Below are 23,289 nucleotides of genomic sequence, written 5' to 3'. Positions count from 1 at the left end.
ACGTGCACTGCAGCATTGGAAGGAGACTGCCTGACTGCAGAAGACGAAGCTGTCCCTGCAGGAATACTGTGCACTTCTAGCTTCTTTCTGTAGAAAAAGAAGTGAGCTGACAGCAGAATCATGGAATTAGATTAAGTTCTGGGAAAGAATCAATACACATTATTCAAATGCCCCAAGCCCAACTTTGTAGTTTATTTAACAGGATTTCTGAGAACAAAATTGAAGAATTCAATAAATTAAATTAGCCCCTCAAATTCCCATTTGGAGAAGAGGAATCTTCACTAATACAATTGAGAACTTATTTACTGGCGAAGTAAGTTCTCGATTCTAAGAGGAAGCCCCACCTTGTGAAGGGAGGGACAATGTTCAAAGACAGATCCAGAGTATCCACCAGAAGAGGGTGGAACAGAGCTCGAGACATGGGAACAGTGCTATTTGGTGGCAAAGAAGAATCAGAGCCTTTGATAAAAAAAAAAATTCCCCAGTGAAATTTTTAATGAAATTGTTTTACATGTGGGTCATACTTACAGGGGCCCCCTCCCTCAAGATTTAAAGCACTGTCCTTATCCTAGATAGCCTCCTTGCTCTATTAAACCAAAGTCCACTCCAGAGACTACCACTGTTTTAACTTCTATTACACCGATTAGTTTTGTTTGTTTTGTGAGCTGCTGGAAAATAAATGTAATCATGCTGAGCGACTATGTTTTTAATGTATCTGAATTTTTTATTCCACTTAATGGTTTTGCAGTTTGCTCATGCTGTTGTGGATATTTGTAATTTGTTCCTTTTTACTGCTGAATACCATTCCCAAGATAAACAAACAGCTAATAAGCATATAAGAAGTCCATGATATCAGTAGTCATAAAAAAACAAAAACAAAAACAAAACAAAACAAAACAAAAAAACAAATGAGACCCATGCTGATGCCTAAATGGTTAAAGCTGTAAGGGATGATAATGCCAAGTGTTGATTCAAAAGAAGATCCTGGGGGTTGGAGGATGAGATGGAACCACCCCTTTGCAAAATAATCTGGTCGTTTCTGAGATTACTAAACCTTATAACCCCACGATCCCATTCCATTCAAATGTCACTGTAGAAAAATGTTTACAGCAGCTGTGTATATAGTGTTCCAAAAACAGAAACAACCCAAATTTCTATAGACAAGAGAGTGGATATAAAAAAGGAAAGAGCGCTGGGCACTGCAAGTGTCTAACTCAGTGGCTGTCACATTGTATTTCACAATGTCCAGTTTCATACGCAGGATGCTGAGTAGAAGACAAAGTGATTAATTTATAGTCCCTTATGAGGAGACAGGGGTTAAGAACTTGAATCACACAATCAGAAAGCTCCATACTTGAACCCCACGTCTGGTTATCTGTGTGTTTTTGGACAAACCTTTACTCCAGCTGTATAAGAAGTTTTCATGATACAGACACCAAAAGCAATGGCTAACAAACACTGTAAAAACTGAAAGGGATCGGTGAGAAATGTGTGGGATAACATGGCATTTAAGATGCTTCAAATTAATGTCATCTATCATTATCACTATGCAGAAAGAAAGCCACAGGTAGTTATAAAGCAGGTCATCCAAGGTGCTAAATAGAAATAAGATGTGCTCTGGGGATATAGAGGAGGAGGCTGGCTTAAGTGAGAAAGTTCTGGTCAGATATCTCATTAGATTTATAGAGCTTTTATTGTGGCCAAATCATCAGTAAGAGGCAGCATAATGTAATAAAAAAGAACATCATGTCTGAAACTCCAGAGCCTCCGGTTTGACCTAGTCTAACCCACTGAGGATGAAATAGAATTTTAGGTAAGTAATGTAATCCTTCTAAGTTTGAACGCCATTTGCAAATGATGACACATCTTCTTTCAAATGGTTGGTGTGGATATGAAAAAACAAATTGGCAAACGGTTAGCCCAGCACCAATTATCCAAATCTCAGCGCTTTGACAACCATAGTAACTGAATGTGAAGCTGCGTCCTCTTGTGCCTCTCTTGGCATGAAGCTGATGTGTGTCTTTTCAGAGAGCACGGTGGCCTCTAGCAGTGACTCTTAAATAACTATCGGTCAGTCTAAGAATCTAGGAGTCCTTGTAGCCAGGAAATGAGCACACATGAAAAACTTACCACCATGTGAACAAAGAGGGTCAGCCAGGCCCCCAGCAGGCAGGCCTCTTACTCTCCCATAATCTGCTACTGCATTTTTGCTGAATGGCATAAAGGAAAATAAACCAAATGTGAGAGCAACCCTAGTTTTTACAGAGAAACCCGCTCTTCTCTGTGATGGCATTTTTCTCGGTTTATGAAACCCTGGACCTTGTAATATCCATGCCCACCCAGCCTGCAGCTGGGTTACAAGAATCCCAGAGCTGCCACCTACATACAGGTGGGCCCATGTGCTTGTCAGTAAACCCACAGTGTCATCTGTCAACATCCACCCCCCCCCCCACACACACACAGGCCACCTACACACTTCCTGTCCCCAATTCGATGTCTACTCATTATACTCAATACACTGTCTTCTCATTGCCCCAAGGTCCAGTTGACTGGGGGATTTTAAAAAATATATTTTACTCAGATGGCTTTAAACTGTCTCATATAAACAGCCTAATGTTCCAGAAAAAAATGTGAAACACTGGTTGTGGGGGAAAAAATGATCCAGGACCACCTATCTCCAGAAATGTGTATTTTTCAGAGAATGCCAGCTTCATTTTAAACTCAATAAGGCCATCAATATACCGCAGATTCCTGTAGTTAGTCTCACCCTGTCACCTCCTTTATTCCACTATTTGGTGCCCTAGTATATCTCTCCCTTCCTTTCCACTCCCCACCCTTGTGTATGGTCCAGGAAAGCAACCCTGCAGTTACTCCTCAAGCCTTCTTTGCTACTAGTTTACCGACAGGCTTAGGGAATGGGAGGCAGAGGTTCAGATGAGAGTGTGGGAAGTTTCACTCCAGCCCCTCCCTGCTCCACTTCCGTTACAGCAGGGCTGCTTCCTTCTAACAAGCCTGTCAAGTGCTCTCTGCTCCAAGAACTCAGCTCTCCCCAGGCTCTACAATACTGGTCCGTCCCTGTCTGGACAGAGAGACGCAGCAACTCCTGTGCTTCAAGGGTTTCCTCTTTCTTCCCACTGAGCATCCTTTGATGAACATCTCCGGTATCATCTCAGTCAGAGCCTGCGTCTTGCCAGGACTCTAATGATAAAATCATCTCTGTCCTTATCCTTCCAGGAATTAATCTTCATTGATTTCCCTTACGCTATCAGACAGTGTTAGGTGCTTCCTCGACATGAACCCATCCTGTTTCAACATTAGCTTCATAAGGGGAAAACATGTGTTGCTTTACAGATGAGAAGAGAGACGTCACAGTTTTGAATATCAAGTAGTGAGTGGCTGAATTGGGATGCAACCCCAAGGTGCTTCTACTTTCAAGGCATTTGTGACCATTGCAATTATCTGTCGATGCTACACATCAGAATGGTCTGAAATGTTTGCTAAAAATCCAGATCTGAAAATCTTACCCTAGGTGTCCTGTCAAGGAAAGCACCTCTAAGCGTATTTCATTTTTAGGTTGTTTGAACCAGGGTCTTACTCTGCAGCCCAATCTATCCAAAACAAAACAAAGGAAAAAAACAAACAAACAAACAAAAATATAAGCAAAAAACTATGTCATCCTGCCTCTGCAATTGAAGTGCTAGGACTGCACACACCTCCATGGCTGTCCTAATGCTAAGGCTTTGATCTGAGCAGTGAAATTGGCTCAACACCAATCCCGGCTCGTAGGAGCAGTGTGGAGTAACTGGCCACCTAAAGGATGGGCCGGCTAGGAAGCAGGCCAGTGTGGGCAGTTCCAATTAGTAGAGCTAAACAAATCCTCCCTTTCATTCCAAGGTTTGTTTGAAAACTGTTAAGGATATTAAGAAAAAGCTAGAGGGACAAGAGAAAAAGAAGCAGGCATGGGCCTTCAGGGAGTTAAGTACTTCCTATGTTAGCAGGAGAGCCTGAGTCTGGCTCTCTGCTACGAGTGCTAAAAAATTGGGCTCAGAAGTATGTGCTTATAACCTCAGAGCTGTTGGAGAGGTGGCTCAGGGGATAAGAGCACTGACTGCTCTTCCAGAGTTCAATTCCCAGCAACCACATGGTGGCTCACAACCATCTATAATGTGATCTGATGCCCTCCTCTGGTCTGCAGGTGTACAACCAGGCAGAGCACTGTATACATAGCAATAAATAAATAAATCTTAAAACAAACAAACACAGAAATGCTATAACCTCAGAGCTTTGATCAGGCAGGCTATGAGCCCCAGGCTCAGTGAGAGAGCCTGTCTCAAAATATGTATCCTGAAGGAGAACTCTCATAGCTTCTCTTGTTTCCTCTCATCACCTCACCAATGACTACAGTAATTACTGGACAGGTCATCTCTTAATTAGACTCATTCAACTGAGATTCTCTATGAGAACCCATTGGTTCTCATAGAGCTCTAAAACTACTAGGAACAAAAGAGACTTGCATTCACTCTCTTCTCCTCCCTAAGGTTACTCTCACGGAAACTGGGGTGATCTTTCCCAAATGTGAATCTAGCTTCAGTAATCTTATCGATGAGTTTCCATTATTTTGACTTAGATGCAAAACCCTCCACTGTGGTGTGCAGGTCTCTGCGTAGCCTAGCCAGCATTCTTCTCTTTAGCACCCATGAAAGCTTCACTCTACCAGTCACACTGACCTTAGTGCCTCTCTGTTCTGATCACCACACAGGAGACGTCACAGCCTTGCCTCCAACATAGACCTCTGGACCTAGTTAACATCAATCTATCACTTCCTGGGGGGTGCTTCTCCTGATGGCTGACTGACCTCTTGGCGTCCACCTTACATAGGACAACTCCTCACAGCCACCACACTTTAAACACCTACCTAACTCATGTTAGTCATTCCAGTAAACACAATGAGACCAAGATTTGTGTCAAATCTTGATCCCTGTCATTTTGTATCCCCACAACCCCCGCATAGCACCTGGCCCACGAGAGACACTCAAATGTTGATTACACATATGAATGGCTCAGGGCCTACTTAGGATAACACCAGGAGAGTTTTTCAAGTGTCGTTACTCAGTTGCCATGGAGTGAAGGACAACAGCATCCGTGAGCAGGTGATTGTTGCTTAGGAAGCGCTGATGCACAACAAGGGAAGTAAGAGAATGGGAGGCTGTATGCACAGCGCCCAGGACCACACCATCCACTCGGGAGGAGAGTCCAGTCCTTCTGAAGCTCCAGGACCCACTTCAGCACCCCACAAAATGCCAAAAAGGTCAGTGCTAGTTGAGTCCCCTTTATTGAGTTTCAGGGAACTTGTAAATGTAGTTTTGATCTATTCACACCCATAATATCGAAAGCTTGCTGTTTATTGCCACCCAGGGCCAGTTTGAAATTAGAACAGGGAAACAAAGAGAACAAAGTTGAAGCTTTGCCTGTGAACTGGAAGGATGGAATTAACATAAAAATCTTTGATTGCCTCTTGAGATATATTTGCAAATTGGACTTGGTGCTGATTTCTACTCTACAGCATAGTCTTTGAAAGTATCTGTGATGGGGAAAACTTTCACATTGTTTGAATGTGTAAACTGGGTCTAACAAGTAAAAAAAAAATGCTGTTTTTCATGGAATTCCATTTAGAATACCAACTTTACTTCCCAAAGCAGTATTGGAACACCTAACAAGGGCAAGAGGTGCGAGGTGTGGGGATAAACTGCAGGGCTCTGGCTTGTCAGGGTCTTCACTTACTAATGGAGGAGACAGAAAATCAATCAGGGTGATAAAAACTAACGCATGCCATGCGGCAAGTGGGCATTGTGAAGAGAGAAAAGATGGCACCTCTTTCATCCTGTGATTCATCATCATGGTGCAGAGGTTTCAGAAATCAGGAGGAACTCGCAGAGAAGAGCCTGGAGATCCTAACACATGGGAAAAACAGGCAGCCAGTTCCTACATGTGAGAAAAATGAAGCCTCCTCACAAAGAGCAGTCATACCTCTATTTATTGATACCAAACACGGATCTCAAAACCAGAATTTTCTTCTAAGTAGGTGCCAATGGTATACTATGGCTGACTACAGCTTTTTGTTCTGTTGTCTTTCCCAGACATTCGGGGGTGAAAGAAAACTGTGCAATTTTTGATTTACTGATCATAAAGTAGCTGCCTTCTTCTTGCCACTCATGGGGTTGCTTTCCACCTACTTCAGATTAGCAGGTGAAATGATTCCCCAAATGCACATCTGACATGTAGTCCTCACTTGCCTTGCAAGGGTCTAAGTCTCAGTATTCTCTGGTCCTAACCCTGGACAACACTTTCCTTTCCCGACTGTCTCCTTTCTCTAGTTTCTACTATATGCCATTTACTTGAGTTCTTCTGTCAAGCCATGATTTCTCTTACTTCAGGGCCTCAGTACACTGTTCCCTCTGACTGAAGAACTCTTCCTCCTCCTTCACTGATTCCATTACCCTGACTATAGACAAGGTTAGCCCTTCTCTTCTCTTTGTATGTATTTCTGTTGCATTGTACTGCACTCCCTTTTTAATATCTGTCTTTTGCTCTAGACCCTAAGCTGCAAGAGAACATGCCTGTACCACCCACTAATGCATCTCACTCCCAAGTTAGATGGGTAGGCTAAAAAGCTACAGCAATCACATGTAAAGGCTTAGCATTCTGTAGTGTTCTATAAAAAGATTTTAATTTTTCCTTTTTCATTTGAGTGGAGTTCCAGGTCTGTGACAGCTTCATACCATGCAGCAATGTATGAACATGGAAGCCACACCACCTACAACAGGTGGATTCCCAGTGCTAGGAAGCACTGTGGCCTCCCACCTTCCCAAGACACAGAGAGCACAGTAAAGTGCTCTCCCTTGTTCCTTTCCCAGTTGAAGGGATTTAAGTCACAAAGCAATATAAGAACCAGGAACATGTAGATATCTGGGCCAGAGCCAGCCACGGCCATGCACGTTTTTACTGGGTGGCCAGTCTTGAGCAGACACAAGGAGCAGACATCTATTGAAAACGATAATTTAAATCATGTACTGCTTTATGCAGAGATCAGTGTCCAAACTCAAAAATAATTCTTTGTTTTATTTTGTTGGCAGTGTTTCAATATCTAAACAACTGGCTTCAATAAAAGGTAAGGGCTGGAGTGGTTGAGATGGACGTTTCTCTTGCTCCATAACCGCAGACCAAGACTTAAAATTAATAAGATAAAAAATGCCTGAGATGTGAGAAACTTCTGGATAAATCATGAAACATCCATGAAACTCCTTTTCTCTCCATGGTATTTGGACTTAGGCTCATTGAGTGCTTAAGGGGAAGTGATGTCAGGTAAGTGCATTGTGTATTTGATACCAAGGCAGTATAGTGCCAGGGGAATTGTTGGCCAGGGGAATACTAAACATGGGGGTTAGGAGCCGTCGGTACTGTCCACACAACCTGAATGTACTGGGGCAGATGAGGTGTATTCCGCAAGACCCCATTTTCTCACTTGCAAAAGTAACTTAAATGAGAAGAAAATTGAAGACGAGGTGATTCTGACACTTCACAGTGTGGAGAGTGGTGTTTCTACAATACTAACTTGTTAAGAAATCACCAAATCTAGTGCTTAATGTTTAGTGTCCCATACTTTAGGGAAAAGGAGGGAGCCAACATAGAAAACGGCTCTGAGGTCGTCAGTTCAGATTAACACACTTACTGAGTGTATGTGTTCCGAGACCCATAACATATCAGGACCTGAGAAAGATTTACAGTAGTTCAGTGTTGCACTGCTCTAGACAGCATACAGCCTGGACCTGCACTATCCCCATGGCACACACCAGACATAAGGAGCACCTGGGGCAGTAATTAACTTGAATAAAGATTAGAACACTGAAATAAATTTAAAAACACACACACACAGAGTATAAAAATCCCTTATGAACTTAGTATTAACTACCTGTTGAAATTTTTAATAAATTGAGTTGAGTAATATACATTATTAAAATCAATTTTACTCATTTCTTTTTAGCCTTTTTAATTTGTCTATGGGAAAGTTCTAAATTATGATGGTGGTTTGCAGTGTATTTCTTTGGGTCGCACTGATCCAGGAGACAAGTGAGATGGTACAAAGTTTCAAACGTGAGAATTATAGAGATGCTATGTGCAGAGGATGAGAGCATTACCACAGAGGGACTTGTTGCCCCTTTAAGAAGGGGTTTAGGAAAGAGTCCTGAAGAACACAGCTGCCTGGACTTAGAGGTAGTGTGCACGTGAGAACGGAGCCAGCTTGCTTTTGTGACTCAGGGTATGTTACTTAGTCTCTTTATGTTGCAGAAAATAAAGGCTATAAATTTTTATTAGTAGTAACTACAATTATTGAGGTGAGTATTATCAACCTACAACAGCAATAAAAGACATGTCCTCTTCCCTCCCCCCTCTCTCTGTCTCTCTCTGTCTGTCTCTCTGTCCGTCTCTCTCTGTCTCCGTCTCTCTCTGTGTCTGTCTGTCTGTCTGTCTGTCTGTCTGTCTGTCTGTCTGTCTCTCTCTCTCTCTCTCTCTCTCTCTCTCTCTCTTTCTCTCTCTCTCTTTTTCTCTCTCTCTCTCCCCTTCCCGTGATCCTTCTATCTTCCAAGCCTCGAACTTTGGTGGCCATGCCTACCTCATTTCTGCCCTGTCCAGGTGTAGGCATTTTATTGGTCACACAGGGATTATTTGGAGGCAAGTTTACACAGCAACATTTGGTATATGTGATAGTCTACCTGTAAAAGACAACAAAAGCAAGCCTATCTCAGGGAACAAAATAATTAATGATCAAATACAAGGCAACAGACCATGCCATTGCATCACTATGCCTCAGTTTCCTCATCTACAAAGTGGACCTACTCCAAAGGATTGGCACACGCATTAAAAGAGTTGAATCACCTCCACTACCCAGGGAATAGTGTTCACTGCTGTGGGCCTACTGGAGTGAGGGAACAATGCAAGAGCTCAGTGTAGTTCTGAAGTCATCACTGTCCTGTGCCCAGAACAAATGCTGGATGTCACACACTTGTGCACAGAGTAGGAATAAAATGTCTATAGTTCAAAACCCACTTCAATGGGCTGCAGAAGAGAAGGGGCAACATAAAGCAGCCTGGAAGATCTGCCTTGCAGCCATCCCCAGGCCCAAACCCCAAAGACAAGAAAGCCACGGCAACCTTGCCTTTACCCCTTAAAATATGCTCCACACACGTCACGAGTCTATACAAGGCAGACACTAAAAGTTAGGTGGCTATCTGCTGGGTTTACTCAGGGAAGAAGCAAACTGTGAAGATGGGACACACACACACACACACACACACACACACACACACACATCATCATCATCATCATCATCATCATCATCATCATCATCATCATCAATATTGGAAGGACAAACAACTCTCTGCTATCTGTTACTTTAAGTATTTCCAGTTCTGTTTTGACCGTGAGCATGTGCTGTTTTACAGCTGGGGGGAAACACCTGTGTCTTATAAGGGAGGTAGGATAAGAACGTGAAGTTGGGTAGTCCACATGGAGCCCCAATTCAGAGACCAAGCCTACTTGCCTTCCACCAGGGCCGGGAAAGGCCTACTTTCCACAGTCAGCAGGGCTGACCTTGCACAGGCATACTCCAAAGAAGCTGCTCTTTCTGCTGGCTCTGTAGTTAGACCCCTAAGCCTTCCTTCCCTCATGTTTGAGCACTGTACCTTTTCTGTCCTTAATCTCTCCGAGCATAGGATTCAAACATGTAAATCTAAGTCACAAATTGTTCCCACCTGTATGGGTTTGACGAAGGATTAAATAAGATTGTGCTTGAAAGATACTTGAAGCATAGTTAGTAACAAAGGAAGGTGCCCATCATTATTTAGAAACTCACTCAGAGCCTGAGGATTACTCCTCCCTCACCAGGCAGAGGCATCCAGCAGAGTACCAACAGCTGCCATCCTCCAAGAACAGTCTCAGATTTCGTACAGAAGTTCTTCCTACACCATATCTAACTAATCTTGAATGTTGATTAATAAATCTACCAGTCCTAAATATTCATCTATTTATTTCCTAAGGAATTATCATGTTTCATCCAGGCAACTGCTTCTTTAAAATAAAAAAAAAGACTATGTTTACATAGGATTCATATGCTAGCATCTTAGGTTTAAGATTAAAATTATGAAAATGGAGCAAACTGAGATAAAGTCAGCTTTATTACATCAACACTGTGCACGCATGCATGTGCATGCATGCACACATATGAAGATACATCAGGAGCTGTAAGAAATATGCCCATGGCCCAGGGTTTAGTGAACAGTAACATGTTAGATATAGACATAGGTTCCTGGAAATGGCAGAGGTTGGGTAAATAGATAGTTAGGGCAGGTCAAGAAACAGCTAAAGAAAGAGGGACATTTCTCTGAGGATAATACCCCAGGGGAGATAGCATGTCAGATCTGGAGAAGCAGAAACTATGAGCAACAAGCACAAATCACAAGATCATAAAACTGAGACCCTGAAACCAAAAAGGAGACCAAGGAGGAAGAAGTTAAAGTAAGTTTTACAGACGTTCACTCAACATGTGTTTGCGAGGCTCCTGCTTTGTGTTTGGCACCACCCAAAGCATTGCAGATTCAAGAGGAAGCAAAACAAGCAAATGGTCCCTGAGTGAGTCAGCTCATGGTTTTGCCTCCAAACTGGTCTTTAGTGCGATTTGTATTAAAAATCACAGCGAGGATTCTAAAGACAGGCAAGCTTATTTTAAACCTTATTTGGAAAGAAAAGGCTCTAGAATAACTAAAGCAATATAGACAACAGATGAAGCAACAAGAGCCACTCTCCTCACTGGTAAGATTTTGTTTATAGTTATGGTAGCCAAGATAGTGTAGTGTCAGATCATAGACTCAAGGACCAGATCAGAGGTCTAAAAATGCACAGATGCACACACATGCACAAATGCATATACAAACACATAAGCACAAAACTTTCTTTTTCATACACACACTTACACATTTACACATTTCCTCCTTCCCTCCCTTCCTTCTTTCCTCTCTCCCCCTCTGGCCCCCCACCATTCCCCGCCCCCCCAAGTGATTTTGTATTAGGATGTTGAACTTCTACCACTACTTCTTGATCATTTGTATTTCTTCCTTTGAGCACCACCTATTCAATTCATTAGGCCACTCATTCATCAGCTGACTTTTTAAATAGAATTTTGAAGGTCTTATAGGTTATAGGCATCAATACCTGCCAGGCACAGACTTTCCTCTGTTATGTAGGCTATCTCTTCACTCTGACAATTGCTCCTGTAACTGTACAGAGGTTTTTTTCATGTCAAAACAATCCCATTTACCAAATTTTAGGATGATTCTATGCGCTATTGTGGACAGTTTCAGAAAGTTCTCAGCTGGGAGTAGTGTAGTGTCGCCCACCTTTAATCCCAGCCCACTAATAGACTTCAGTAGATATTTCATCAAGAAATGTACACAGATGGCAAATAAACACACACAAGATTTTTAGCACCATTAATCATTAGAAAGACAAACAAAAAGCATGCTGAGATATTATTAACACCTGTCAAAAATGGCTACAATAAAAATAGTGACAAAGCCAAATGCTGGAAAAGGAGAAAATTGTAGATTTTTTTTCATGCATTATTAAAAATATAAAAGCCAGATATACATGTATATTCATATGTATCCTCCTGATCCATCTGAGCAGAGGTCACATCTAATCTCGTCACCTCAGTGTGTTTAGCCTTGCGCTAAGAGCAGTCTTTGAATCCATGATGGTTGCATACTGCCTAGAGTGAAGGCTATGAGATTTATCTCTTTTCCTCTCACTCACTCACTCTGCTGCGTTGACTAGCCCTAGTATATAGCAGACATTGGTGCTTCTGTTGGGCACATAGGGAGAAAAACAAAGGAATAGCTTTTAGCTTCATGAGGAGTGTGACTCGCTGGAGAGAAGGTAAACCTGGCACAGCTGTACGGTGTGGCTGTCTTATCCTAGCAGGTGTATGGATGACTGAGGCAACTCCACATACAGAGTTGCTCAAATAGTTCTTTGTGTGTGTGTCTGAGTGCACTGGCTGCTGCCCACTGGAACAGATTATTCAATTAGCACTGCCCTCCCCACCAAGGATTCTAAATCAGAGAAGCTAACTGGAACATCGGTGTTTGAAAAAAAAAAATGTTGTAAACATTACTATGTCATAGCTTGCCCTGATGTCATACACCTTTATCATAGTCACATAAAGTGACACCATATCTAATGCAAAATATAAATTGTACAAGAGTAGGCTTCGACGTCTTTACGTGAGGTAACTTTCATATCAAAAGCTAAGCTCAATATGCACTAGGTGCTCAGTAAATATTTGTTGAATAAGTGAATGAAATTACATCTCAGAAAACCAAGGCTTTAGTGAAGCAAGGGGCTTTCCCAGGGCCACATGGCAAGCAAGTGTCAAATCCCAGCCTAAGTAACTCAAATGTTATGAAAGGAACTTTTGTTTTATGTATCTCAAAGATTCAGAATCAGGTAACTCCAAATCCCACTCTAGGAAAGTGGGCAATGTGGCCAAGTGCTGGGTCACACTGACCTGCAGGTCTAAACTCAGCCCCCACAGCTCCATGGAAGGCACGTCCCTGTGTCTGCACACGCCATCCCGGCTAGTCTGGTTCTCCACTCCACGGTTCTTCTCTCGTAGCTTTGAAGAAGGGCTCAGATCTGGAAAAAGCCATTGCGACCATTGCTCTGATTTTCAGAAACTCTTCCGACCCCGATGGTAAACTTGGAAAAGCCACAGCCAAGAAGCTGCTACAAACCCAATTTAGGAATTTCACAGAGGTAAGCGAATGAATGCACACCAAGCAGCAAGGAACCCCAGCTTGACGATCCCATCATATTATTTCAATCAACAAATGTTTATTGACTATCTCTGGTATATAAGTTGTCCACTGAACTTGAAGAGCAAGCTAACATGCGGGCATAGTGGCTCATAGCTGCAGTCCCAAAGGAGGAGGTCATGTAGTGAAACAGCAAAATACTGGGACCATCTTGGAGTGAGAAACCTAAGAAGGGATTCTGAGCATTAAAGTGCAGATAGTATTTGAAGTATGAGCAAGAGTAGCTGTTATTTTATTTAATTTTCTTATGTTTTTATGTGGTACCATATATATATATATATATATATATATATATATATATATATATATATATATATATATATATACACACACACACACACACACACACTCATACTTTGGCCAATGCTGACCTATGGTTCTTACAAGAAAGGAAGAAAGAAGGAAAGAAAGAAAGAAAGAAAGAAAGAAAGAAAGATGTATCCAAGCCTAAACCACCAAGATATACTCACAGGTAGAGCAAAAAAATATAAAAGTTGTCTATAAATTCCTAGCATGTCTGAGATTTTAGAAGGATACCTATTGTCTTTCTGTAAGTGTGTGTATATGTGTATTTGTATACATATATATGGTTTTTAGTACACTAAATCATATAAGATGTCACTTGCTGGGAAGAGCTAGATCAAGAATGTAGCTCCCAATGAACCTATAGCTCTATCAAAGTGTGTGTGTGTGCATGCACAATTGTGCATGTGTGTGTGCACGTGTGCATGCATGGCACATCATATATAAAAATGACTTGAGAGATCTGAAGAGATGGCTCAGCAACAAAACCACTTGCTGCACAAGCATGAAGACCTGAGTTTGACTCCCCAGTACCCACCATAGCACTCATGTGTAATCCCAGCACTCCTACAGTGAGACGGGAGGTGGAGACAGGAAAACCCATGGAAGAAATGTGGCCAGCTAGCCTGCTTCAGTCAATAGAAAGCAACAAGGGGCTCTGCTTCAGACAAGGCGGAAGATAAGAATGCACACCCGAGGTTGTCCTCTGACTTCTAAATGCACACTGTAGCATGCACCTACCTGCATTCATACATATACACACATAGTATCTATTCATAACACATTCAAACTCCTCTTTACACACACACACACACACACACACACACACACACACACACACACACAACTAGAAAGTAATGTTATTGAAGGTTAGCATTCTTTGGGAGTTACGTTTACATATTCTTGTTAAAATATTTTTCTAAATATTCTGTGTTATATATGCATGTTTTGAAAATATTTTTTAAGAAAAAACTCTTTTTAAGAAGAAATACTTGGTAGAACCGAGATAAACTTGGGGAAGGGCTTTAAAGTGAAGGATTTGGGAACTAACCATGTGGTCACATTTATCTGCATGTTGCCAAAATAAATGGCGTATCCCAGAGAGAACAAGAGCCCCATACCTGGGGTTACATCTTCAGAGGACATTCAACAAGTGTAAGCATGAGGAGCGAGGGGGACCTCCATCCTGATATAAACTGTCCCCTTCTGAAAACAGCATTCATTAGGGAAGATGCCTTTGGCTTCATGTCCTGCACTGTGGCTAGAATCACGTAAGGCAGCCATTTCCACTGCGGACACCCAGCCTAAGTGTAATCCCGGGAAGAGCAGCAGGAGGAAGCAGAACCACATTTCAGGGCAATTGGGGGCATGGGGAGTAACTCATCCGAGGGCATTCTCTGGATCAAAAATGGCAGTTAAACTTTGTCAAACATGGAAAACTCAAAAGATTAACCGAACAGGACAGCTCTCTGTCTCTAAGGCAGGCGTGTGAGCACTAGCGCCCAGCAAACGGCCACATCTAAGTAAGTTCTTCTCTAAGTGGGCTTAATGGTCCTCACCTTTCCTAATGCTGCAACCCTCAAAGATAAAATTCTTTGCTATTTCATAACTGCAATTTTGCTACTGTTATTAAACATAATATAACTGTTTTCTGATATCTCTGAAAGGGTCATTCATCCTCCATGCGGTCTCAACTCGCAAGTTGAAAACCACTGTTCTAAACCCTCCATGGAGCTCTCTGGTAAACTGTGTGGCACCTTTTGCCAGGCCTGTGTCCTAAAGACAATGTCACCTTTCTCAAAGGCCTAAATACAGTTTCTAGCCTTCACACTTAGTCACCAGTAAAATACAATAAAACTGGAGCCTGGAAGCATTGCCAAGAAGATACTAAAACAAGATGGTTAGTTAACCCTTGAGTGAGTAGAGCTTAGCAGCCCCCTGATCCTTCAATATGCAGAAGGGAGGGAGCAGACTGATGCACACATTCCATCATCTTTGGGAAAACTGGGCAGTCCCACCAGGAAAGTCCTATCTTTTATTGAACTCTGACTCTTTCTAAGTAGTGTTCAGCTTTCTTGGAGCAAATGGGTAGAGAGCACCATTGGCTCTGGCTGAATATGTGACTTCTGGGGATAGCCAGCCTAGAGAAACAAGCATGGGTTTAGATTGTAAAAAGAATGTGCCATCACTCCAAGAGTGTCTCAAGCATTGCAGCCAGCTCGTGGAGCAGCCAGCTCATGGACGAACACGTGCAGTTAAACTGAATACACAAACAGCTATGTACCAGACTGACTCAAATGACTTTTCTGTGCTTAATGTCAAAGTTTCCAGCTGTTGTTTGAAATGTTTGAAACTGAAAGGGCTCTCCATTTATATGCCATACAGATGTTTTCCTGCCATCTGTGTATGACAGTTATGAGCCTGGATGTGAGTGACAATCAGAATAAATGCTGAAGAATCCCGCAAAGCAATGTGTTTTCTTCTAGCACAGTTTCTTAGGTATTTCTGAATAATCTCACAGTCCAGGGAACACATAAAAGGTACCTCCTATAGAGAGAGATTATATATTTAAAGTCTGAAAACACAGAAAGGTCTGTGTATGAAGAAAATCAAAATAACTTACTAGTTAAGAGTGTGGCTCTGGAACCAGGCAGATAAGGCCAAAATCTTTCTTCCATTGCAAAAGCTGCTTACTTTGAGGCAAGTGACATAATTCTCTGTCAGGACAGCCTGGGGTATGGTAGATGTACATACGCAGTGAGAGCAGTGTGAAGAGTCTCAGAAACAAGCCATGGAAGGATTTTGCCCAGTGCTCCTGTGCTGACTCTATGCATGCTTTGTTGTTAATAGTATACTTAGTATTCATTACCATCTCTAAATATAAAGTTTATACGCAAGGTAGGTTCACTTATTCTTTATTCTCAGAGAGAAGAATCTAAGCCAAAATACCAAGACATCCTTTCTGAGCTTGATGAGCACACAGAAAATAAACTAGATTTCGAGGACTTCGTGATCTTGCTCCTGAGCCTCGCCATCATGTCTGACCTGCTGCAAAACATATGGAATGAAAATATGAAATAAACAGACTGAAATATGTGAATGGGCAAAAGGAGGGCAAAGCAGTATCACGTGACTGAACATGCTTCTGTCTGATTTGTAGTGAGCATGGGAGGTGTTCACCCAGTGTAACTCGAAACATTTCAACCTCTTCAGAAATGTTTGAGTAATTTGACTGTGACATACCAGGTGGGCACAACTTATCATGAGCGAGTGAGCAGTAGCCTAGAGAATCTTTCAACCGAACGTAGAGTCACACTTATTCACTGATCATGCAGACATATGTGTGAGCATCTTCTTGGTAATATTGTTAAAAATACAGTAACAAATGGCTCGTTAAGTCCTCCTCCTCTTGGTTATGTTTACATAATTCCAGGAATAAAAAATGGACATACAACAATCATTTTTGTCAATGTTTGCAGGTATATACAGGTGTGTGTGTCTGTGTGTGTCTGTGTGTGTATGAAATGTGAAAATGACTATACATGTACATATGGAAGTCAGAGGTCAGTGATGCCCAGGGATTCACCAGTCTCTACCTCCCCAGTGCTGTGATTTCTGCCATGCCCAGCTTTTGTAGGTGGGTTCTAAGGATCAAACTCAGTTCCTCACACTTGCATAGCAAGTGATTCAGCAACTGAGCCTTCTCCCCAGCTCTGAACAACTATTTAATAAGTTTAACATACACTGTAGTTATAAAGACAAGGGTTACAGACCGCTAACACAGTTTATTACAGGATCAATGTTCAAAGGTCAGACCTTTTATGACCTATAAAACAAAAAAAAAATAAACTAAGGTTAGTGTTTGCCAGCTTCTGAATTGGAAATGAGACTGTCTACGAACTGATACATGGGTGATGTTAAGGAGATGGCTGTGTTCTCTATTCTGCGTGTGGTGGTAGTTATACAAGTGAATGCATTTGTAAAATTCTTACAGCTTTACACTAAAATAGACAAATTATATGTATGTGAATTGTGAATTATACCTAAATAAATATGAGTTTAAAAATTAGGCATCAGAAATAGATGGAGGAAGGGAACTGAGTGAGGGAGGGGATGGAGAGGGGAATGAGGGAGAGTGCTCAGATGTGGGAAGAGGGGATAGGGAGAAGGACTGAAAGAGACAGTGGAAATCAATGTGGCTCAGCATCTCTGGGACAAGGGAGGCTCCTGGAAGTCTATGGGCATGACCCTAGCTAAGACTCCTAACAGCTTTGGATACGGAGCCTAAATTTGCCACTTCCTGTACCCAGGTGGGACTTCTGGTAGAGGAAAGGGGACACCAACCCACCCATAAAACTTTTGACTCAAAATTTGTCTTGCCTACAAGTAGTGTATGGATAAAGATGGAACAGAGATTGAGGGAATGGCAAGTCAATGACTGACCCAACTTGACACCCCCTCCATAGGAGAGAGTCAACCCCTGACACTCTTAACGGTACTCTACTATGATTACAGGCAAGAGCCTAGAATAACTGTCTTCTCAGAGGCTTCATCCAACAGCTGATAGAAACACACACAGAGATCCACAGCCATTCAATGGGCAGATCTCAGTTTGGAGGGTCATGTGCGAGAGTGGGAAGAAGGATTGAGGGAGCAGGAGGGGCCAAAGACACCACAAGAAGGCCTACAGGATAAACTCACTTGGGCTCATAGAGACTGACCACCAACCAAAGAGCGTGAATGGGCTGGGCCTATACCCCCCCCACACACACATATATGTAGCCAATGTGCAGCAGCTTGGTCATCATGTGGGTCCCCTAACAATGCGAATAAAGGCTGACTCTGACTCTGTTGCCTGCCTTTGAAGTCCATTCTCCTAACTGGGCTGCCTTGTCTGGCATCTGTGGGAGAGGATGCATTTAGTCCTGCTGTGACTTAATGTGCCAGGACTGGTTGGTACCTGTGGGGCCTCTCCTCAGAGAAGGGAAAAAGGGGGACTGGGAGGAGAAGAGGGAGGGGGCTGTGATCAGACTGTAAAGTGATTTTAAAAGTAACATAATGAGAAAACCCTTCCATGCATGGTAGTGCACCCCTATAATCTCAGCACCTCAGCACAGAAGGATCCAGAGTTCAAGCCAAGTGTGGCTGTGATACATGAGGCTAACTGTGCATGCACACACATGCACTTGCACACACAGAGGCATTTCAGGAGCTGTATAACGACTGTTTTTAATCACATGCTGGAATACACTTTAATATGTGTTATAAAGTCGTCATACTTGAAAGGCCCATATATCTCTATGGCTACCTCCTGCCTTGAAATTACACGCATGCACCGAAGTCATCCTGTAGCTGGGAAAGATTGAGGAAAAGGCATGTGTAAGGGCACATGGTCAAGAAAGGCTTGACTTCTGCGGGGTGCCAAGTGACCTTTCTGGGGGAACTTGGATACCTGTCACCATCCACTGAGCTGACTCCCTGGAGGCTTGCACTCCTCAGGCATGAATACAAGCTCTTCTGAGAATCTCCTTAGAGATTCAGGTATGACACTTAGCGCATGCGTGCGTGCGTGCGTGCGTGCGTGCGTGCGTGCGTGCGTGCGTGCGTGCGTGTGTGTGTGTGTGTGTGTTTATGTTGCCTGCCTTTGAATTCCATTCTTCTAACTGGGATGCCTTGTCTGGCACCAGTGGGAGAGGATGCAGTTTTATGCTATGCACAAATGTGACCAAAGCACCTGTTAGGACTGTTTTCTCTCTGCTCCCTTACAGGCAAGCATGTCAAGGCTTTGGCCAGCATCTCCTAAAATGCAGTGCTGTGTTCCAGCCCCAGGCAGAAGCTTTGTCAGCTCAGGCTTTTCCCATTTCTCTGGGTCCCTGGCCTATGACAACTCGGAAAGGACCTATGGAGGATGTTCTAGCAGCCTGGGTCTTGAGAAGGGCTGAGTAAGAAAAGAATCCCAAACAAATTTATGTGTCATTTAAGTGCAAAATACATCCTTTTTCAGATGGATAGAAATGACAGGATTATGCACAAAGAACATGAAAATCCTTTTAAAAGAGATGACACATTCAATGCCCTTGAGGCCAGGGAAGTGCAGTTTCTTCTCCTGGGGGACCAAACCAGTGCTTGGCGCTCTCCTTCCCACACCTCACATTTCAGTCTAAGACTTTATTAGCCCACATAAACGAATCTTCAAATTTTTCCACTCTCTCAGGACTTTAACAAGAGGTAGGTTCATTCGACCAAAACATCCAAATTCAATTACCTCACAAAAGAAGAAAAGAAAACTCAGTTCTTTGTGTCCAGCTTTCAAGCTATTTGTTTAGAGACCAGTAGAAGAGAAAAATAGAAAATGGGGTTTTTTAAATCAATTTATTTTCACAGTTGAAAGGGTTTTTTTCCCTCTAATTTGGTTTCTGCATTTTGGTGTTTCAGCCAAAATACAGTTTTTTGTTAAAATTTTTATTCATTTTTTAAGTTAACTTTTTATTTTTGAGAATATCATACATGAATTCTATCTTTACATCATTTCTCTCCCTCCTTCTCCCCAATAACTCCTTATGTACCTCTCATTCCTTCTCAAAGTATTGGTCTCTTCTCTTTTTTTATTATTATTGTTACACACACACACAAACACACACAAACACACATGTGCTGGTCTATTTACAATTGTTCACATGTGTGTTTAGGACTGACCACTTGAGATTAGATAACCTATGAGGGCTCATTCCTGGAGAAAAATTATTCTCCCTATCTCAGTAGCCATTAGTTGCCTATAACACTTTATCTAAAGGTGTGGCTTTTATAAGAGTTCTGTCATCCACATAAGCAAGTCAACTGGTGTTATTGTCCAAGTGTTCTTTTGCAACCATACTTACACCTGAGATTTCATGGGTTCATCTTCCTGTCACATGTAGAAGACTACCTCACAGTAGACATCCTGGTCCTCTGTCCCTTATAATTTTCCTTCCCTTTCTTCTACAGTGTTTCCCCAGAGTGGAAGAACTGTGTTGTACATGTATCATCTAAGGTTGGACACCCCATGAACTGTTGTTCTCTGTATTTTAACCAATTGTGGGTTTTTAAAAATAGTCTCCACTTGTTTTTTTTTAATTCTTTTTTGATGAAGGGTAAGAGCTACACATATCTGTGGGTATAAAATATGTATTTAAAATGCAGTTAAAGCCAGGCGTGTTGGCGCACACCTTTCATCCCAGCACATGGAAGGCAGAGGCAAGTTGATCACTGTGAATTTGAGGCCAACCTGATCTACAGAGTGAGTCCAGGACAGCCAAGGGTACACAAAGAAACTCTGTCTCGAAAAACAAACAAACAAACAAACAGAAAATAGAATGCAGTTAAAAATTACACTGGTTTGGAAAATGGCAGCAGTCTGTTCTCTTCTAGGGTCCATGACCTCACCAGCCAGGCAGTTGTATTAAAATGCCAGGCATAAATTCCCTACTATTGAGCAAACCGTAAGTCCAATTAGACAGCTGATGGTTATTCCCAAAACATAAGTGCCACTTTTGCTAGCCTTGTCACTATTGTGGCTCATAGGCTTTACAGCTGGGTAAAACTGTTGTTTGTTTTCAGTAGCATGTCTACTATATGTAACAATGGGTTTTCACAATATATCTTCTTCATATTCATCCCTTTTTATTTCTTCATTTTTTTTTCTTTTAGATACATATAGGGATGGTGTTATATTGCTCTGGGCTTTCAAAGTAGTAACTTATTTAACCCTGTAAGAAGCTGGTGGTGCAGATACTATTACCACCACCTCACAGATGAGGAAACAGAGCACAGAAGTTTTGCTCTTTCCCAAAACTACACAACCAGCAGGTTTGAGAGTTCTCTGCTTTAATATTAGATTTCATTGTGAGCAATAATATTATAACTCAACAAAAATAGCTGTACACATTTCAGGCACTGTGCAAGAGACCACAGAACCAGCTGGGTCCTGGAGAACCATTTGGCACTCCTCAAATAGAATCCTGTGGGCTGTCTTCCTGCAAAGCCCTTTGTGTGTCTCAGTTACAAGTAGCTGAATATGGCAATCTTGATGACCAACCAAAAGATCAAATTCACACCTTTCAGGGAAGGAAAGATGAAAGCCTAGCCAGTGGTGTGATGAGGGATCTTGGAGTCCTTCCAGCACTCTGGTAGACTCCAATTTCTATCCCACAAGGGAAGTCACACTTCTCTGAGGGGCTATCTATCAACTGTAGAATCTATTTTTGTCTGATACAAAGGTTGAAAACATAGCAAAAGTATGTGTGTGCTGAAGCATTGGTGACAAATAAATCAGGGGATATGATGCTCAGATAATAGTAGTAGTTCCACTTTTTGAATCTAGTCCCTGGGGCATGAGCTCTGCTCTGTCATATTGAAGATGTTGCTGATGAGCATAAATGAGTCTGTGACACAAATCAATCTTGGAATCCTTCAGTTGCAAGGAGCACTGTCCACTGTGATAATCCATATCAACACAGCAAAAAGAGAATGAGTGAATTTATAAAGAACCAGAACCTAAAATGAAATGAAGGGTCACAGGGTGCAATGAAAGTCCACAAAATACTGAAATCAGAATGGGCAGTTGACACCGGGCATGGTGGCACAAGCCTTTAATCCCAGCACTCAGGAGGCAGAGGCAGGTGGATTGCTTGAGTTCAAGGCCAGCCAGGTCTACAAAGCTAGTCCAGGACAGCCAAGGTTACACAGAGAAACCCTATCTCAAAAAAAGTTTCCTTTTTTATTCTCTTCTCGGCGGGTTAATTATCTGTGTTTCTATCTATCTATCTATCTATCTATCTATCTATCTATCTATGTATCTATCTATGTGTCTATCTATCTATCTATCTATCTATCTATCTATCATCTATCTCTCTGTCTCAAACTCTTGACAAAAATTTTTCTTGTTCTTCAGACAAGAGCCAAATAATACATTGTTACTAACTTCCTTTGTTTCTTGAAATGCTCAACTCTCCATGGCATCTCTGAAGCCCCAACACTAGTTCTCAGAGTGATAATTCAATTAGCTATAGATAAGCAGGGAGTGTCCCTGGTCCTATTTTGTGTGGGGTCAAGAAGAAAAGTCACATAGCGTCTGAGCAGGTACCTTAAAATTCAATTCCTCAGAGAGGATCTTTGAGAGGGATCTCAAAGGAGGAAGAGAAAAGGTGAGAAAGGAAAACATTGAAGAAATTAAAAGAATTTCTAGAAGAAAATCTATAGCTTGCTCTAGAAAGACCACACTGTTCATATCCCAGCTATAATCTTGACAAAGTTTTTTGATGGAACATTCTTTCTTTCATTCTTACATGTGAAACCTTTTGTTCTTGGTACAAAGGAAACCAACCTGAGTCTCCCTAGGAAGTTTTACCATGATTAATTATAGCCAAGACATTCTAACACAAGGGCTGTGACACCCTTGCAATTTGCTAAGCATGACAGGAACATACGCAATCTCAGAACCCCTAATTTTCTTTATTTTAACATCTAAAAGTGGGTCCAAGTATAAGATCAGGACTTGTGCCTTAAATAGTCATGTATAAGTGGAAAAGGCTGGAAGGGAACCAATGGAAGCCCTAAAAATCAACTGAACTTGGGCACTGGTAGAGCTAATGAAAGAATACAGCAAAGGATATAGGAACCTACAGACTTTGTGTCTGAGACATTTGTTGTGTGGGTCTCCTTTTTTTGCTATTTTAATCCCATGAACATGAATTAGTAATTCTTATTGAACTATATAAAAGGATAAAGTTTTTTTTTTTAATAATCAGATTTAGAAGGTGCCAAGTAGATTTGTGAATATGTTTTCTGGAGTTCTCTGAGATTCTGAGTACTTTCCATCATTGCTGCATTTTAAAGGTCCTTTTCTTGAGAAACACCATGGATTTCTATTACAATTGTGTCCTTTCAGCACAATTCTAAATCTAAAGGGCAGTGGCCACTGAAATGTGTTCATACTCGTTTAATGAGAAAAAATGTGAAATACAACTCGCTAGAAGCTATTTATGGTCCTTGTTTCTCCTACTTGGTGTGAGTTTCCAGAATG

The 23,289-nt window shown here is 41.8% G+C and overlaps 1 protein-coding gene across 1 annotated transcript; it reads left to right on the top strand.

The window, feature by feature from the left end:
* Positions 1-5,187: 5,187 nt before the first annotated feature.
* Positions 5,188-18,064, top strand: SNTN (sentan, cilia apical structure protein). Its single transcript, XM_084793961.1, has 4 exons — positions 5,188-5,308; positions 7,134-7,168; positions 12,728-12,867; positions 16,155-18,064. The coding sequence occupies exons 1-4, from the start codon at positions 5,199-5,201 to the stop codon at positions 16,308-16,310; spliced, it is 441 nt and encodes a 146-aa protein (XP_084650087.1). The 5' UTR covers positions 5,188-5,198; the 3' UTR covers positions 16,311-18,064.
* Positions 18,065-23,289: the final 5,225 nt, after the last annotated feature.

Source organism: Acomys minous (assembly GCF_964271855.1).
Source record: "Acomys minous genome assembly, chromosome: 9".
Taxonomy (NCBI): Eukaryota; Metazoa; Chordata; class Mammalia; order Rodentia; family Muridae; genus Acomys; species Acomys minous.
This window is presented reverse-complemented; position numbering and strand designations above follow the sequence as displayed.

Excerpts from the sequence above, each read along its gene's own strand:
- SNTN (XM_084793961.1), top strand. The coding sequence starts at position 5,199 with ATGGGAGGCTGTATGCACAGCGCCCAGGACCACACCATCCACTCGGGA. Across the intron at positions 5,309-7,133 it reads CCCCACAAAATGCCAAAAAG|TGTTTCAATATCTAAACAAC; the intron begins GTCAGTGCTAGT and ends TTTTGTTGGCAG. Across the intron at positions 7,169-12,727 it reads ACAACTGGCTTCAATAAAAG|CTTTGAAGAAGGGCTCAGAT; the intron begins GTAAGGGCTGGA and ends CTTCTCTCGTAG.